Below are 18140 nucleotides of genomic sequence, written 5' to 3'. Positions count from 1 at the left end.
GCCTGGTACATAGTCTGTGCATGACGTATGTTGGCTGAGATTACAACAAAAAATGAAACAAGCATTCAACAGTAGAGAAATGGTTAAGTAAATTATGGAACTTTTATTAAATGAAATTATTTCAGCCATTAAAAATTCTGCTTATGGCTCTGTGTGGTGCAGTGGTTTGGGCATCACCCTGAAAACCAAAAGGTTGTTGGTTCAATTCCCAGTCAGAGCACCTGCCTGGGTTGTGGGCCAGTTGGTCCCCAGTTGGGGGCGTGCGAGAGGCAACTGACTGATGTTTCTCTTCCTCTCTCCCTCCCTTCCCCTCCCTCTAAAAATAAATAAATAACAAAATATAATTTTTAAAAAAATTCCACTATGTATTCATGACATCTTGCCATATGACAAAAGCAGGAAACGAAACAGTATGTGCAGCATGATTCTCTTTAAGAAAGGTAAATGCAGAGAGAAATGTTTGGGAGGACAGTCACACAAATGGTAACAGTGGTACCAATGGGTGGTGGTATTTGGAGTGACTTGTACTTTCTCCTTCTATTTTCTATAATGTTTATTTCTTTTTGTAATGAGCACGACCTACTTTTATTTAAAAAATGAGGCTATTTAAAATAATGTAAGAATAATACAGAAAATGCTATGACACATATGAGCTCATAAGGGCAGAAAATATGTTATACATAGTATGAGTACAGCTCTGTGACACCCACCATATAACCTACCCAACAAAAAAAGGATGGTGTTCAATTTATCGTAATGCTAACAATACAGTGGGGTTCGTTGGTCACATCTGGACTTTTTTTCTCTTCTTTAATTTCTAATACTTAGAACTATTGTTATATTACTTTAATCATAGGGAAACAAATGTAAAAGAAGACTATTTTCTTCTTTCCATAGCGGCCCTGCTCATCACTCAGATCCCCCTACCGTTTGTGCCCTCTCACATCCCTCTCATTCCCCCTCCTGGTCCCTGGAGCCTTCTCTTGCCCCACCCCTCACCTCCTATTGCCTCAACAGGGCCCTCTTTGCCTCCCTCATCCCTGCGGCCTCCTCCTGTTGGGGTCGGCCTGCCTGCCTCCCACCCCAGCTGGGCCCCTCATACCCAAGCAAGTGACACCGTCTGTGTCCAACACCTGGTCCTCGGCGCAGGCACACTGGCGACTTCCAGGGGTAGCCAGGCACAGGCTGCTGCAGCCACCGTTGTTCACCCGGCACTTGTTGGTACCCACTGTGAAGGAGGGCCGCAGGGAGGGGTCCGGGAAGGAGGGGGAGGACCGGGGATGAAGGGGGAATGAGAAGATAGGGGAGATGCGTTAAAGGGAGGAGACAGAAAGGGAAGAAACATTGAGAGACCATGAGCATGTTGAAGAAAAGCAGATGAAGGCATGCAGCAGGGAGGGAGATGAGGGGGGAAGGGCAGGAAGGTGCAGATGAGGTCAAACAAGCTGCTGGTAGGCCCCATAGGAAGCTAGTCCTGACAAGGAATGTGGGTCTCGCTCTAGGGGCAAGAGTTGGGGTCTCTCTTTTCGAGAGCCTCTAAAGTCAGAGCCCAGGATCTCAGGGAGAGTGCCTTCACTCTCCTGGGAGCCTCATCCGCCCCCTGCCTAGGTCCCACCCCGCCACCAGTCCCAGCCCCAGGCGGTACCTTGCTGCTGCTGGGCATCATACATGCGGATCTCAAAGATGGGCGGCCGCTCACTACGCAGAAGGGTCACAGTGGGGGGTGCACCTCCTGTGCCCCGTTCCAAGCGGTAGACGCTGCCACTGCGGTACTCGGTCCAGAAGAGGTAGTTGCCGTGGTGACACAGGCCAAAGGCATGATTCAGCTCAGGACCCTCATAGACGATCTAGCAATGGAGGGGAGGTTACTAAGGGGCTAGAGACAAACAGGGGAACTCAGGAAGGTCCAGAGAGATCGCTGTTTTTTATCCTCTTTATCTATATCCTGGGTGTGGGTCTTGGTTCCTCTATTAGCCTTGGAGCCTTTAGGCAGGTAGCTTTGAACAGGGTGAGGTGCCAGACCCTGAACCCAGCAGAGGGCTAATGGCGAGCTTGTCCGCACTCTCTTCCCTTGGGCCCGTTCATATCCTTCACATCCCTCCAACATGCACATGTGCACACACATCACACACACACACACACACACACGCACGCACACACACAAGGTACTGAGCAGACAGTCAGAACTCATCTATTCATTTCTTCATCCAACAGACATTTGCCAGGATTTATTAAAGGCCAGCCTGCGGTAGGCACTAAGAAATGAAAAAGACACAGTAATCCAGGGTAGAAGAGGGGGACTGAAGACAACATCCTAGAGGAGGTGGCCCCTGAGCAGCATGCCAGGTGAGGGGGAGTGGGGGTGGAGTCAGAAAGAACTGCACGAGAGGAACACAGAGGGCAGCACCTTCTGCTGTGTGCTGGGAATTACAAGCTGTGGTCAAGCCCGCAGACAACACGCGGTCACGGATACACCCCGATAGAGGCAATCCTCTCACAACACATAAGACCCACAAGCACACAGGTGTACACACCCATGGCACAGAAGTAAACACACAGGAAGTCCACAGGCTCAGCCACACAGAGATGCCCACACACTCACACACACAGAGCCTTGTCGCCACACAAAAGTGATCTAGCGATGCAGCTATGAACACCCACACACAGGGGCATGCCTGCCCACCTTCCGGTCTGTGCCATTGAGCAGTATGGTCTCGATGCGGTCATAGAAGGCATCCACCCAGTAGAGGCGCCCGGCTGGGATGTCCAGGCTCAGCCCATTGGGCCACAGCACTGTCTTGGAGGTGACAAAAATGTCTCGGTGTGAGCCGTCCATCCAGGCCCTCTCCAGCCGCCCTCGCCGACTGTCCTTAGGGTCCTCCTCCCAGTCCGTCCAGTACATCCACCTGTGGGCAGTGACAGGGCAGCACCACATGAGCTGCCATCAACAGCCACCCTGTGACCCCAATCCACACGTGCTGTCCCAGAGCCTAGCATGGGGGCCTTCCTGCCCTGCTCAGCCCTGGCCCACACATTTCATACATTCATTCTTCCATTCAACAAGTATTTGATGAGTGCCTACTGCAAGCTGGCCACAGCCTGGCACTTGGGGACCAGAAAAGACCAAGGCAGCCAAGGCTCCTGCTCTCCTGAGGCTCATGTCCCACCCAAGCCAATCAACAAGGTCTCACACATTGGAGAATGAGAAAAGCCAGGAAGAACCAGGGAGAACACGAAGCAGGTGATAGCATGGAGAATGAGCAGGCAGCAGGTGAGGAAGGCCTCTCTGAGGACGTGGCTTTGAGCTGAGATGCGAATGCTGAGAAGGAGCTAGATCTGCAAGTGCTCAGGAATTCCAGGCGGAGGAACTGCAAGGGCAGGGGCCCTGAGGCAGAAACAGCTGGGGTGTCTGTCTGAGGCACAGACGGGGGCCATTGAAAACAGAACCTCTAAGGGCAGGGAGTAAGGTACAGATGAGGTCAAAAGAGCTGCAGGCAGACCCTGTAGAACCCCAGGCCTGATAAGGAATGTGGATCTCACTCTAAGGGCAAGGGAGCCAGGGGAGGGCTCTGAGCTGGGAGTGACAGCATCAAATTTCTACGTAGGTGTTTGAGGCATCACTCCCATTGCCCTGAAGACAGGGACACATCTTTCAGCTTCCCATTCTTGCCTAAGCATCCCACCCAGGCTGCCCTCCCCTGTTCACCCTCTGTGTCGTCTGCCACTTCTGAGACCCACAGGGTGCCCAGGCCCACCCAACCCAAGGACCTGGGAGGACTCACCCATTGAGTGGATCCACCACAATGGCCCTGGGGTGTGTCATTTTGCCCTCAATTAAGGTCTTGCGGGTCTGAGCAGCCTTCTCCAGCCTGGCCACGCTGATGGTCTTCTTGGGCCCATCATCCGTCCAGTACAAATTGTCCCCCATCCAGTCCACGGCCACACCCTCCACATTGTGGATGCCTGCAGGGAGTGAAGGGAGCAACGATGGAGAGCCTCAGAGGAAGCTCAAAACTGCCTGCCCCTGACCGTCAGGATGCAGGTACCTTGGAGCAACTTGGCTAGTATGGAGGGCAGAGAACCTTTTGTGCCCAATACAGAGGGTGGGACGGGGATGGAAGGTTGGAGGAACAAGCTGGAACATCATTTGTGTTGCCAATCTGCGTTGAGACACAAAGCCTCTCTAAACTGCACGTTGGCAGCCAGCACACCTACGTGGCAGACGTGGGCTCTTGTGTGAGGGCATGTCTGGGCCTGAGCCAGGGTGGACAGCTGAAGCAATGTGCTCGGAGCGCAAGGATGACGCCACATCCCAAGGCCTAAAAGTCCTGAGCTAACAAAATAAATAAATTAGGAAGTGATTTTTTACTTAGCTAAAGGCTTCAGCTCCACTGTCCTTTAAATAGCAGTTCCCCTGACATAGGGAACCCTAATCTTCTTCCTGATGAGGAGTTACTTTTGATTTCTCTAAAGTCTTATGATTGCTGACTGCTGAGGTTCTCTGACCCACGGCGGTGGGGCGAGCCGGGCAAAGGGTGGTAACTGGTGTCAGCCAGAGAGATCAGGTAGGGAGCCCTACTCTGGGGGGCTGAGTGTAGGTGTGGGAACTCCTAACATGGGAAGGGGAGGGGCAGAGCTCAGCTCAGAGCCTCCATGCAGATGGACAGTCAGAAGACATCAATGCACCGCCCTGGCTGGTGTGGCTCAGTGGATTGAGTGCCAACCTGCAAACCAAAAGCTTGCTGTTTCGATTCCCAGTCAGAACACATGTTCGGGTTGCGGGCCAGGTCCCCAGTTGGGGGTGTGCAAGAGGCAACCGATCCATATTTCTCTCGCACATCATTGATGTTTCTCTCCCTGTCTGTCTCCCTCCCTTCCCATCTCTCTAAAAATAAATACATAGAATCTTTAAAAAAAAAAAAAACAACCCTCGATATTCTCAGAATGTGTAAGAATGCAGCTTTTGGTGGCTCAGCCCCTGCGTGGGCCCAGGGGTGTTGGCGTGCCTGCTCGGATTCGAAGCCTCAGGCCTCTCCCAGGTTGTGTGCTACACACAGCTCCAGGGCTCTGAGCCAATGGCTGAGAGACCCTGAGTTTTCCCAAGGGCTGGCAAGGACGGCCCACGCTGCCTAATCCATCCATCTTCCTGCCTCTTGTTGGCTCAGCCAAGAAGGGGTCACACAGGGGTCAATCTGTCATCCCCTCATCTCCATGCCAACCAGCCTAGCCAGCCTGTCGGCAGGACTCTCCATGCTGAGAGGGCACCAGGAAAGAAAGGCCTAAGCCCCAAATCGCTTCCCATCCCAGGTGGGCGACGTCCCTTGGGAGTCCTTATCCTCACATCTCCCACTTCCGGGGCCCTTACCATCCTTCAAGATGGTCTCCCGCTCAGTGCCATCAATCTTCTGGCGGCCGATGAGGTAGCTGGTGGTGTCGGCAAAGTAGATGAAGCCGGTCTCAGCATGGAAGTCCAGGGCCCGGGGGTTCATGAGGTTCTCGATGGGGATCATGTGCTCATCTGGAACCTTGGCTCCCATATCCATTCCCCGGATGATGCCTGGCCGGCCCTTGCCATACACAAGGAACAGTTCGTGTTCCGGCTCTAGGGCAGGCACAGAGGGAGGCACCAAGTCAGACACACGCATGTACACACAACCCCCGCCCAGCCTCAGGGGCAGGGGCCCGAGGGGCTGCGATGCCCCAGCTAGCTGCACTGTGGGTCAGGGGCTGCGGGGGCAGCGGGAGCTCTGGGTCACGTGGACAGACACATAAACATATAAGGCCTAGAGGACAACACGCTGGGGGTTTTACCTGTCCTCTAGGGGTGGGAAATGGGGCAAGTGAAGCAAATAGCATGTTTTGAGGTAAGTACACTGCTCAGTATTAAAATTAGTGACCCAAAAGGAGCACCTTCAAAATATGTTGGAACCTGATCCCTTTTGACTACTTCCTCTACTACCATCCTAATTCTAAGTCACATCACTTATTGCCTACACCACAGAAATAGCCTCTTGCCACATCCCTGCTCCACCCAGCAGCCAGCATGATGTTTTTACAAACGTGAATCAAATAATGTCGCTTCTCTGCTTGAAAGTCGCCAAGCTCACACTGGCCTCAGAGCCTTGGCACTGTTGTTTCCTTTTGCCAGGGAATGCTCTTCCTTCAGGTAGCTCCTCCTCTGCACTTCACAGATTGCTAGGCGCAAATTTCATCTCTGCAGAGAAGCCTTCTCTGACTGCTCTATCTCAGCTGGAGCCCTCATGTCCTCACCAACTCTATCCTCTGTTTATTTTCTTCCTAACACCTACCACCGCCTGAAGTTTTTTATTTACTTGTTTGTCTGTCTCCCCTGCCAGACTACATGCCCCTGGAGGACAGAGATCACATCTACCTGTTCACTGCTGAATTCTTATTTTAGGACAGCGCCAGACACATAGTACATGCTCAATACTTACTTGTGAAAGGAAGGAAGGAAAGAAGGGAGGGAGGGAGGGAGGGAGGAAGGGGGTAGTTTACAGTTTTCGATGGAGCTGGAGTAGGATAGTGGGAAGAGCCTTGTTTTCAGATGTGGGTTCAAGTTCTGTCACTGCCCCTTACTAGTGGTGAAACTTTGGGTAAATTCCTTCATCTCTCTTCATCTCAGACAGAAGGGGTAGGGCCATGGTGGGGGCACATAAGGACACCCTCCCACGCCACCCCAGCAGGCACGCACGCCCTGCCCCATCACTCACTCTTGCATGACTTCCCATCACTTCCCAGGCTGAAGCCAGAGCGGCAGCGGCAGGTCCGCGCCTTGTGGCTGTTGGCCAGCAAGCAGATGTCGGAGCAGCCACCGGGCTTCCCGTACTGGTCGTTCTCACAGGCATGGCTCCTCACTAGGGGCAGAGTGGAGAGCTGGTCAGGACCCCTCGGGGCCCCCGCGCCTCAGCCTTGAGAAGGCTTCCAGAAGTCTGCCCACACTCCCTCCCGCTGTGGTCTCTGTGCCGACTGTCCCATCTGAGAATTTAGAAGCCGCAGGATGGGAACTCCTCTGTCCTACCACAACCGAGCCGCTCAGGTGGGGGCTGCTGTGGTCAGGGAGAGTCACACGGTTGCCCACGGCCAGGTGCTTCTCCTCTAGACCAGCCAAGGGACTGGGAGGGGCACTCTGTGTCCTTAGCAGAAGGGAGAAGGGGCTCCCTGGGGGTGGGATCTGGAGCCTGAATGGCAAGAAGGGGCTGGCAGAGAAGCTGAGGGGCCAGGGGACATACATTCTGGGATGGATAGTTAGGAGAAGCAGTCATGATACAAGAGAATCAGGGGCTTCCACAGGAAGGGCCGAGGAGCCCTACTCGCCTTGGGGCTGACGTCGCTGGTGGTAGATGTGGAGGGCTCCACCCTTGTCCACACGGGTGACAACCTGGTAGTCAGTGCTGTTGAAGCGGTTCACGCGGATCACGCTTGTCTTCTGCTGGGCGTTGGCATTGTCCGAGTTGGTGGCGTAGAGATAATTCTCAAATACAGTCAGGCCGTACAGATGCTCAATCTGAGATGGGCAGGAGGAATGGTAGACACAAGAGATAAAAAAACCCTCCCTCTGCCTCAGAAGAGCCCCTCTGCTTCCCATCCAAACTCCATTATTTGCATTCCCAAATTCATTCCGTAGCTAACTCCATGCTTTACTCCTTCTCCTCTGGCAAGGACTATCCTGTTCTTGTGATCTTTGCTTGCTGAAATCCTACTCATCCTTCAGAGAGCATCTCTTTGAAGAGCTTCTGGAATCTTCTAACTAGAGAGGGTTTCTCCTTCCACACGCCATCTCTTTGGCTGTGGTGCGCTGTCTGGTGATTTGTGGACTTACTCCACCTACTCTGCTCAAACCCCTTGGGGGCAGGAACTACACCCCCACCAGATCTGACACACAGTAGGTGATGGCATGATTCTGGACTAAACTGGAGTTGGGACCTAACTGTTGGAGTCTGTCCACAGAGAACATACTTAGCCCAACTTCTGCCCCCAGCTTTGGGAGGGTGGAAGGGACAGACTGGCTCTAGGCCCTGTAACAGCCCCCGCTGCCCATTTAACTTATCTAAGGTAACCAACTGTTCCAGTTTGTCCAAGTCTAATGGCTTTGCCAGTTCATGGGTCTTTCTGGGCTAACACCAGCATAGTCCCAGGCAAACCGAAATGGCTGGTCACCCTAATTATCCCAGAATGGATGCCTTCTCTGAGCTGGTGAGGCTTCTAGACCAGGCTCTAGTGCTATTTCCCAGCTGTGTCACCTCAGGCAGGTCACTTGACCTATTGAACCCCGTGATTTCATCTGCCAGCAGGGCACTGAGTCACCTATCTGCTCATCCCCAAGGGGTTGTCGTAAAGGATCGAATGAGAAAAAGGCAGTAAAAGGCATCACTAAAGTGACTGTTCCCATCAGAGTGGAAGCCATATCCTGTCCTTTCCCCTCAGTGCTCATGACCACCCCTCTCCTGACCCCCAGAGGCTCAGGGCCACAAGGCAGCATACTGCCCTCCCCCATGACTCCCTTGGGAAGACGTCCCCCTCACCAGGATGCCCTGGATGATGGTCTGCCGACCCTTGCCCTCATAGTCCACCACTTCAATGTAGTCCAGGTAGGCGTCAGCCCAGTAGACGAGGCGGCTGACCAGGTCCAGTGTGATGCCATGAGGAAACACAATCTTGCTGTCGACCAGCTTGGTGCGGTTCTGCCCATCCATGTCACAGCGCTCCACCTTTGGGATCTGCCCGTAGTCAGTGAAAAACACTTTCCTATGGGCAGATGGCACATTAAAAGCGTCCTGGACATTGGGCACCCACCTTTCCGCAGTAGTCTCCGCCTCCCCCTTCCAGGACAGAGCCCCTGCCTGTCCCTCTTACCCCATGGCAGGGTCCAGCGCAATGCCCTTGGGGTTGTAGAGCTCCAGGTCTAACAAAGTGACACATGTGTCTCCGTTTCGGTTGCAGACAAAAATCCTATCATCGATATCATCCACAAAGTAGAAGTTGCCCGTCAGCCAGTCAATGGCCATCTGTTCTACGTCTGGAGAGTGCAAATGAAATACCGTTGCGGGGAGGCCCTCCCAGAGACATGCCCGTGCGCTGCTGGTGCAGAACCCATTGCTGGAAGCCCACTTCCTCTGGCACACCCTCCTTCCCCACCCAGGCTCCGGCTGTCTCTCTTCCCTCAGTTCTTATGGGAGTTACCAGCAGTGGCACATTTTGCCTTATGACCTTTGCTACCTTTCCACCCATCTGGTCTCTCCAAGGAGAAGTCTCAGAGTGCCCTCCCACAAGGCCCCGCTCCCCATGCCACGCCAGGGTAGGCACACGGCGGGCTCTGGGTAAGCGTTGGCTGGGGGGTTGGTTGACAAGCTTCCCAAACTCCAGCCCTGCCTTGAAGCCCATCGTCTTGGAGACCCCACAACCAGTGAGGGCAGGTTCACTAGCTCATTTTAGTTGTTTTTAAAAAATCTGCTTTTACTTGAGATAAGAGCACTCAGGCTGATTAAAACATCACACATCTTTATTTTTGGCTGGACTTTCAGATATGGTAAGTTGAGTTATCCCATGCTAGCCAGAGGACTGACTGGAAGCTGTTACATATTGCGTGACTTTAAAAAATGGAAAAGCAAGGCAATTATCAATAAATCCAAGCTGAGAAAAAAGAATGCCAAAATATGGGGTCCATATGGGTGGAAAAAGGAAGGCCCATGGTGGCCAAAGGTTGGAACCAGTGACATGAGCCATGTGCCTCTCTTCATCCCCATTCCCGTTTCTTCCATGTCCCTATTGCTCAATTTCCTCATGTTAGGGAGGGCTGGGGGAGAGAGAGCACAAAGAGGGGGCCACCAAAGGGCCCTGAAGGCAAACGGAGGCATGGCGGAACACGAGGGACAGCTTCAGAGAAGGGTGGGTGCACGGGAAGAGGATGGAGATCAGGTGCTACACTCGGGCTACACCACGGGTCTGGAGAAGATGCAAGAGGCCAAAAAGGGCCGAAGAAAGGAGGGTGGGATGAGGGCACTTGGAAGTCGAGAAGACAGAAAGTATTGGGACAGGGACCCCTGCCAACCTCCTCTGGGCCCCTCCTCTCCAGGACCCACCGGCTCTGGTCCACCACTGCCTCCTCCAACTGGCCCCCTCAGCAGCGATGTCTCTTGCAAACTGGGAAATTTCCCGAACAGTGACTCCCTGGAACCCCTGCCCTGCTTTCACACCTCCACCAATTTCCCCAACAGGAAAAGAAATCTCTAGATGACCTGTGTTGGGTTGAAACTGACCCCCACTACTCATACTCTTCACGGTGGGGATTACTCTGCCCCCACAGGGCTGTAGGTGTGATGACTGGGCATTCAGCTCAACCCCTCCCTCAACCTTCCCCTCCCCACAGGGCACTCAGGGTCTGTTTCCTAACAGCTCGTGGGGGCGGGGGGCAGAGGGAACAGGAACATGGCTCCCAAGGAACTTGGCTGGGCCCTGACACTGACTCACGGTCACAGGACTTAGGCCGGGCTTGGGGGGGGGGGGGGGTTGGGCAGGAAGAGCCAATTTAAGGCTCTCATCAAACTAGTTTCTTCTTCAGGTCCCCCGCTGAACCTCCCTCCAAGGTGACTAGAGAAGGTCACGTGGATGAGCAACCTCTGTAAGTGAGGCACCCTGACCCGGCCACTCTCTCCTCACGGCCCAGAGCTGACATGTGAGGACAGAGGGCGGCTAGGGCAGCCTGGGGATGCGGGGCCCAGGCCGAGTGGGAAGAGGGCCCAGCGCAGGGGTAAGGTGATCGAAATGCCCCACACACTGTTACCACAGAGAAAACAGATTAAAACGAACTCTGCTGGGCCATCTCCAGAGGAAGCCAAAGTCCCAAAGGGGAGGGACCTGCCCACAGTCCCAGGCAGCTAGTCGGGTAGTTGAAAGGCAAGCAGGGCTGTGTGCCCTTTACTTGGTGGGCACCGTGGGGGTTTGGGGGCTGCTGGCACGTAGACGAACTTCGTCATTTGAAGCTGTTTTCCCAGTACCAGCTGGTGCAGCTGTGTCTTCCTCTCCAACTTCCTGAGACTTGCCTGAGTCACTGCCCAGCTCCAGGGCTGGCAACACCCTGCCCTGCTCCCCACCCGCCCTTCCCTCAGCCTAGAGGGGAGGGGGAAGAAACCTGAAGAGATCTAATCCCCCCCCAAATCCAGGTGCAGGTCCATAATCATTCCTCCCCTCCCCCCCAGCCTCAGGGGGTGACCGACCTTCGGACCTCCCTCCTGGCCTATGTTCCCTCCCAGTTCCAGGAAGAAAGGCAAAAAGGGACCATCCTGCTCTCAGATATTTATCCTTGGCTGGTCTCTCCTTCCACCTCCCAAAGGCCAGGCAGGGCCCCGCTCAGCAGGCCGGTAAGGAGTTGGCAAGAACTAGAGTCCCCAGCCCGGCCTGGCCTCCCCTTTGGTATTTTTGCAGCTGGAGACTATTAGTTGCAAGCAAAAATCCTTTGTTATCCAACCCCCCTCCACCACATTATTTTCCTCTCCCCTAAAGTCCAGATTCCTCTGCCCGCCCCACCACACATATGCACACATTCGCATGCACACACATATGCTTGGCCACTCACACCATTCCAAGGCCAGCACAGAGATGGGCTCAGCCTGGGAGAGGGCGCCTTCCTTCCCAGGCCCCCCCGCCCAGGCAGTGTCTGGGCCACTTCCCTCTGTCCATGGCATAGGGTAGGGGTGGGGGGGGGGTCACACAGAGTCCTGGAGTTGGGCCCGGAGGACCTGAGCATTCTGGCGCCACAAACCCAGGGTAGCTGCCTCTTCGTGGTCCAGCCTTCTCGGGGCTGACTCACCCCAGCACACCCTCCAGAGGGGCTCTGGCCAATGGCCCCAAATCCTGAGGACAGGAGAGTCTCAGGTAAATCCAGGTGGAGAGAGGCTGTGTTGTGAGAGGAGTGTGGGGTGGTCGGGAGTCCTAGGAGTTAGGGGTCCCAGCATAGAGAAGGCTGCTCCTGGAGGGAGCTGGGAGGGAGATGAAGCAGCCAGAAGATAGACCACAGTCTGCCTGAGATGTCGCAAAGGACTTTCAGTTCCAGGCCCCGAAATAGACCTGGAGTGTATATTTGTAAGTGCTGAACCCTCCTTGTACCCCGACCCCAATGCTCAGCACTGTGCTCCCCACAACTTCAGTTTCTCGAAACTTCTCCATCATTCACAATGTTCAAGAGGCATTTCCCTAAATAGCAGCTGCTTTTCCAAAAACAGCAGGTTCCACCCCATTCCCAAGAAGACCCCAGCTTCACCTGAAGGGTTCCAGTCACTCTCCCTAAAATAAATCTGGGGAAGGAAGGGAGTCTCTGTGCCCTGAGGAAATAGCCCCAACACGTCCACATACCCAAATACTGTAGGATAGGGTATGAGGACCCTGGGTGAGGAAGCAGAATCTCAGTAACCATAACCATAACCTCAGGGGACATACTGCATCTGGTCCCTTATTTCAGGAACCTCCCCACCTCGCTCATCACTCTGCTCTGCCCTGGGGGCCAGCCTGGGTTTGAATCATCATCGTATTACCTTCTGCGGGACTATGGGCAAGCTACTTAATGGCTCTGAGTCTCAGTTTGCTCATCTGTAAAATGGGATGGTGCATTAGCAGCGCATAGCACAGGGTCTGGCAGGCAGTAAACATGCCACAAATGGAAGCTGTGGTTTATAGCATGGTCCTCCTTCACCTCCACCCTCTCTGTGCCTACCTTCTCCACCAAGTCACCGTTTGTGCCTCCAGCGAGAGCCCTGTGGCCTCCGAATTAAAGGTGGGCCCTCCAGGTGAGCAGTTCACAGGCTGCCATAGCCCCAGCAGTTCCTTTTATCACAGCCTGTTTACCTAACTACAAATATTGAGAGGCTAACACACTGCCTTTCATCTTTGTCCCCAGCTCCCGACACACATGTACTGATTCATTCAACAAATATTTGTGGAGTACTGAGTCCTTACTCGGTTGTCCTAGAGTCGGGACATCACTTTTTCCCTTCTGTTTTACTGCCAGAATCCTCCTTCTCTGGCCTCTGGATGCCCAAGATTGTGGGAGAAGCCATCTGACTGGTAATCCTCCCGCTTGGGAGGGTGGGAAGAGGGATGGGGAGATGATCAAGAGTCTGGAGCCCGGCGGAAACATTGCTAAATGGCACGGCCTCATCCTCCTGTTTCCTGCCAGGTCCTGACTTCAACTCTTCTTATTCCACCACCAAGTGTGGGGTTCAGCCACATAGCGTCGCCTCTGTCCCCTGGGCCCCCCTTCCTGTTTGTAATTCCACCTGGGGGGTACGGCCTGCTCCTTCCCCTGCCTGGCCCAGGTCCACAGAGTACTCAGTCCTGGTCCCAGGGATGAGATGCCGAGATGCTGCAGCTCTGATTCAGAATCAGAACCAGGGTTTTTCCCACTGTGGAGAAATCCTTTAAATGCTGAGCTCTAAAACACATCTCCTTTGCATAAGTTACTTCCTTTGGCTTGAAAACAGTAGGGAGGGGGGTGTTGGGAGCAGGCTGGGAGGAGAGGCAACTTCAAGGAGACTGCAAGGGAGAAGAGGACAGGGCTGGAGCTGTGCCAGAGACATAGGGCTGTCCCTGGCCTGGGAGTGGAGAGGAGGACTATTAAAGGATTAGAAAATTCAAAATAAGAATGGGAAGCCAAGGCACCACGATGAGGAGGGCCCAAGGCCAAAGAGAGTGGTGGCTTGAGCCCCTCAGTGTTCTGACACCCTGTGGGTAAGAAAGGCCAAGGATGGGGGAGACTGGCTTTCATGCCTCAAGTCTGTAAGTGTTCCACAGGCGTGGGCTGGGAGGCTGAGAGAGTTTGGGCTCCCCGGTTCAGTAGGAAGCCACTGCCCTTCCAGCTGGGGCAGCCAGTTTATCACAGATTCAGAGGAGCTGCTTTTTGCCCCCTCTCTGCCCTCCCTGTAGACAAATCACTACCCCATTTCCTGTTGTGATTTTAAATCTGAGCACACACACACACACACAAGAGGGAGGGAAAGGAAAAGTGAAGTTGGCCAGCTGGAATTGGGGACCCATTTCGCAACCTTGCTGCCTGCAGCCTAGGGGGCCTTTGCTGTGCCTCCCCGCCTACCTCTTTCTTCCTCATGCAGCACCGGGCAGGGGAGGAAACCCTAGGACCCCCAAGGGCTCCTCCGGAGCATCCTCTCATACACAGTCAGAAACTAAGTGACTTCAGCAAACCTGATTTCCTTCAAGGCCTCTTTTTGCAACCTTAGAACCTCCCCTCACTCCACCCCCACGCCTTCTCCGGACTGTACTCCTGCAGTCTGGCCTCATTCTTTCTACAGTGGAAATATCCTCAAAACTGAGGGGAGGGCAGGTTAGAGGAACGTAGCTTAGGCAACGGCAGGGCTGGGGGTAGAATGGGAGACTTGACCTCCAGCCCAGCCCAGCGGCAGGCCTGCAGGGCACCAGACAGGGCCTATGGCTCCACAGCAGGGTGGTCAGAGGTGGGTGGTAGGGTGGGTAGGGCGAGGCCTGGCTCTGGTACTTCCAGGCCTGTTGACCCCTCTGGGCCTCAGGTTCCAGAATTTCAGTCTTTTTGTGTATCGTTTTCAAAATGCTCACCATGTTTATGTACAGTTGTACTATTACTTACCTACTATTTCTTTAAGTCAACTTACTTATTTTGTTGCATCCTAAACAATCTACAGAGTCATGGCTTTGAGCCCTGACTGATGTGGCTCAGTTGGTTGGGCATCATCCCACAAACCAAAAAGTCGCTGATTCGATTCCCAGTCAGGGCACAAGCTTGGGTTGTGGGTTCAGGCCCTGGCTGGGGCGTGTGAGAGAGGAAACTGATTGATGCTTCTCTCGCACATCAATGTTTCTCTCCCTCTCTTTCTACCTCCCTTCCCCTCTCTCTAAAAATAAATAAATAAAACCTTTAAAATAATCATGGATTTGATATGCTAGTTACAGGAGTTTCCTCATGAGTATTAAATAAAAACATAACTACGATAATTAAAAAAAAGGCACATCTACGTGCAACCTGAAATCAAGGCATCCTTATTTTGGGAAAGGCAATATTAAAAACTGAGGGGCAGGCCTTGGTTCTCTCTAAGGGTCTTCTCAGGCACTTATCGTCATGTTCTCAGTAATGGAATCAGATTCCTCAAGGACCTCCCATCCTGCTGGGACAGTGGCGGAGGGGAGGACGGGCCCTGGGGAGATAGCCCAGGAGGGTGGGGGAGGGATCGCCCCCATCCAGAGCACTGAAGGCACTGGGGCTGGGGGAGGGGAGAAAGTGTGCGCACACGCCTTTCAGAATGCTGGGGGTGTTGGTCAGTGGATGTCCTTGAGTACGAACAAAGGGAAAGAGCTGGGGGTCAAGACATGAAAAAGCAGGAGCTTCCATCCTCAGCCTACGCCACAAGCCCCTTCTAGAAGCTGTACTGACCACCAGCCACCCCAGGGCCTGGGAGGGGCTCTCTAGGGCTGTCAGGACTCAGAGCAGGTCTGGCTCATACTTGCCCAGGACCCATGTGAAACAGGCTCATTTCCTGGCCGTCTTCCTTCTTTCTATTCTATTTCTGTGTCCAGAATTTTCTTTGGGGCAGGCTCCCCCTTCTTCTCACACCAGCAGATGGGTTTCTCTTGACCTCCAGGCTCCAGCACCTCTCAATTGTCAGACTCCTCCCTCCTGTGTGGGGCTTAGCCCAGGGGTCTGATGGCGGTCACAGTCAGAGCCAAGAAAGGGATGATTGCAGGGATGGCTCCCCAGAGGGCAGAGAGAAAGCAGGAGAAAGCAGCAACCTTTCTTCTTCCTCCCTGTTGCGAAGCTAATTACAGGCCAGCAGCCCACTGCACAGGTGAATGCCTGGGACCCGCCACCCTGCACACCAGGGCAGGCCGTTCAGCTTCTCTTGCCTGGGATGGAGGGATAAACTGGGGATGTGGGGAGGGCATGAGGGGAGAGACGCTTCCTACATCCTCAGCTCAGGGCCCATAATTAGTTTGTGGGATAAGAGCAAAACAACCATCCTCAGGGTGACAGCCAGACATTCAGGCGGCATGGCTGTGGGGTCGGGGCAGGGAGGAAGGGACAGAGGCTGGGGCAAGAGAAGCCCACTTCTTCACCCCACTAGCACTTCTCCACCCCACTAGCACTTCTCCCCAGAACCTTGATCTCCTCTGGCCTCTTGGACTCTGCCCCAGAGGGGCCCAGTGAATTTAGCAGCCTGGGAGGCAAGGCTGTGTTTGCCAAGGGAGGGGTGGATACCCGCCTGAGGTTATTTCCTGCTTCTCCTGGGGAGGAAGGCAGGAGAGGGGCCAGGCCAGAGCAAAAGCTGAGAAGGTTCCCATCAGGGCACCGTGGTCTGGCCTCAGGGCCAGGGAGGGAACTGTCGGAGCTGTTTGCCCAGACAGGCCTGTTGGGTGAGGCCATCAACAAGGGGCTGGGAGAAGGCAGATGTCTCTTGGGCTCTTGCCCCAATTCTACCCTGTCTGCCAAGGGCTTCCCTGAGCTGACCACCTCCAAGAGCTCAGCCAACCGTGTGGGGCACCCCCAGCCAGGCACTCCAAGGAGGACACATGTCTGATCACAGGGAGCCTTGGTCACCAAGCAGCCCAAGGACACCATGGGGATGCTCTGGAGAAGCTGGAGCTGAGGTGTGGACCATATGATGAGGCCATAGAGAGTAAGGGCTCTCAGAAGAACCCCCGCTCCCCCCAGGACTAAGCACTGTGTCCTCCCGGGGTCTTTGTCTTCTGTGGGGATCCTCATACTGGGACCCAAAGAAGGAACTAGATCTAGGCAGGCCCAAGGTTCACGATCCTAAACCTTTCGTGAGCTGTCCTCCAGTTACCTCTGGCTTTCACTTCTAGTTATCTGATCTGATCAGGCAACCTCAACCCCATTTTGCAGATTAGATACCAAAGCAGAGACAGGGGATTCTGGTTTACTTAGGGTCACAGATCAAGTTACCGTCCCCCGTGGGTCAGATCAACCGCAGGCCCCATCTTTCCCTCAGCCCTGTGGTGCATTTCCTGAGAATGTGATGATGCCAGATGTTTTATTTGTTTATATAACAGCATCTGAGCTGAGCAGGACTGCTCCGCACAGTGTATCTAAGCCCTGGCCCCATCCCCAGTGACACCCCTCCCTTCTCTACTCCAAAGACAGCAAAGTACAGCCTAGGGAGGGAGGCCAAACAAGAACATCCGGGGTATCCTAAAACAGCCAGGTGGCCCCAGCACTCACCGCTTCTCCTTCAGACTCATCTACTGCCACGAAGTCCCCCAGAAACAGCCCCAGGATCCCTACACCCATGCTGCAGCAGGAGGTCTCTTCTGGCGACAGGCCCAAGGGAAATGATGGGACATGAAAACAGACCCAGCCAAGCCCTGGCTGCTTCACCTTCAGCCACAACCTCGCAAGACTCCTCAGGCCTTAGGCCCCTCTTTCCCTTGCACTGGCTCCCACCTTGGGAAAGCCCCTTGTTGGTCTAACCAACACTCCCCGCTCAGAGAAGGGACAGTCCCTGGTCTCTGAATTGACCAGTCATTTCTTCTTTGAGAGCTTCCTCAGATCTGGACCAAAAAAGCACAGCCTGACTCTGCCCCAGCCCCAGACAGACATCAGCATGTGCAGCCCCCTGCCCCGGCCTCTATCAGGGGCTTCTTGTTTAGGCTCCTACTCCAGACAGGGGTCACCCTGTCTAACATTCTGCCTCTGTCCTAGCCAGACTGCACCTCCCCTGCCCACCCCCCACACCCTTCAAGCTGGGAGCAGGAAACTCACGGTGCAGGCTAAGGGAGATGTTGATGGTGTGCTCATCCACGAAGCCCTTCAGGCCAGGCATGCGGGCACATTTGAGCTGCGTCTGGGCAGCGCTGTCCCCAACGTGCACCCAGCACACAGTCTCATTGGCGTAGCTGAAGTCCATGGCTGTGGTCTGCCGTGTGCTGGTGGGTGTGATGGTAGATACCTGGGCCCCATTCAGGTATGTGGCCAGGATGTTCTGAGAGTTGGCAATCAGCAGCACAGGCGGCCGGTCTACCGGCTCTGTAGATGGAGGAGAGGAAGGTCAATGCAGCAAGGGATCCTGGGACCTCAGAAGCCATTCTCCTTCGGGGAACAGCACTGAGGGCACCTAGCATTGAGGCCA

The 18140-nt window shown here is 54.2% G+C and overlaps 1 protein-coding gene across 2 annotated transcripts in view; it reads right to left on the bottom strand.

The window, feature by feature from the left end:
• The window catches only part of LRP1 (LDL receptor related protein 1), an 80148-nt gene that overhangs the window by 46365 nt on the left and 15643 nt on the right, over nucleotides 1–18140 (bottom strand). For both annotated transcript variants that reach the window (XM_054579949.1, XM_054579950.1), the window contains exons 6-15: nucleotides 17774–18037; nucleotides 8875–9037; nucleotides 8544–8766; nucleotides 7336–7525; nucleotides 6732–6875; nucleotides 5366–5602; nucleotides 3783–3963; nucleotides 2684–2906; nucleotides 1646–1847; nucleotides 1103–1228 (exon numbers count right to left, since the gene is read on the bottom strand). In XM_054579949.1, the coding sequence (XP_054435924.1) occupies nucleotides 1103–1228; nucleotides 1646–1847; nucleotides 2684–2906; nucleotides 3783–3963; nucleotides 5366–5602; nucleotides 6732–6875; nucleotides 7336–7525; nucleotides 8544–8766; nucleotides 8875–9037; nucleotides 17774–18037 (1953 nt within the window). The remainder of the gene's footprint in view (nucleotides 1–1102; nucleotides 1229–1645; nucleotides 1848–2683; nucleotides 2907–3782; nucleotides 3964–5365; nucleotides 5603–6731; nucleotides 6876–7335; nucleotides 7526–8543; nucleotides 8767–8874; nucleotides 9038–17773; nucleotides 18038–18140) is intronic.

The sequence above is a fragment of the Pteronotus mesoamericanus genome, unplaced genomic scaffold (genome assembly GCF_021234165.1).
Source record: "Pteronotus mesoamericanus isolate MK-2021 breed Mesoamerican mustached bat unplaced genomic scaffold, CSHL_Meso_final contig_56, whole genome shotgun sequence".
Taxonomy (NCBI): Eukaryota; Metazoa; Chordata; class Mammalia; order Chiroptera; family Mormoopidae; genus Pteronotus; species Pteronotus mesoamericanus.
The sequence above is the reverse complement of the archived record's forward strand: the minus strand, read 5'-3'. Positions and strand labels throughout refer to the sequence as shown.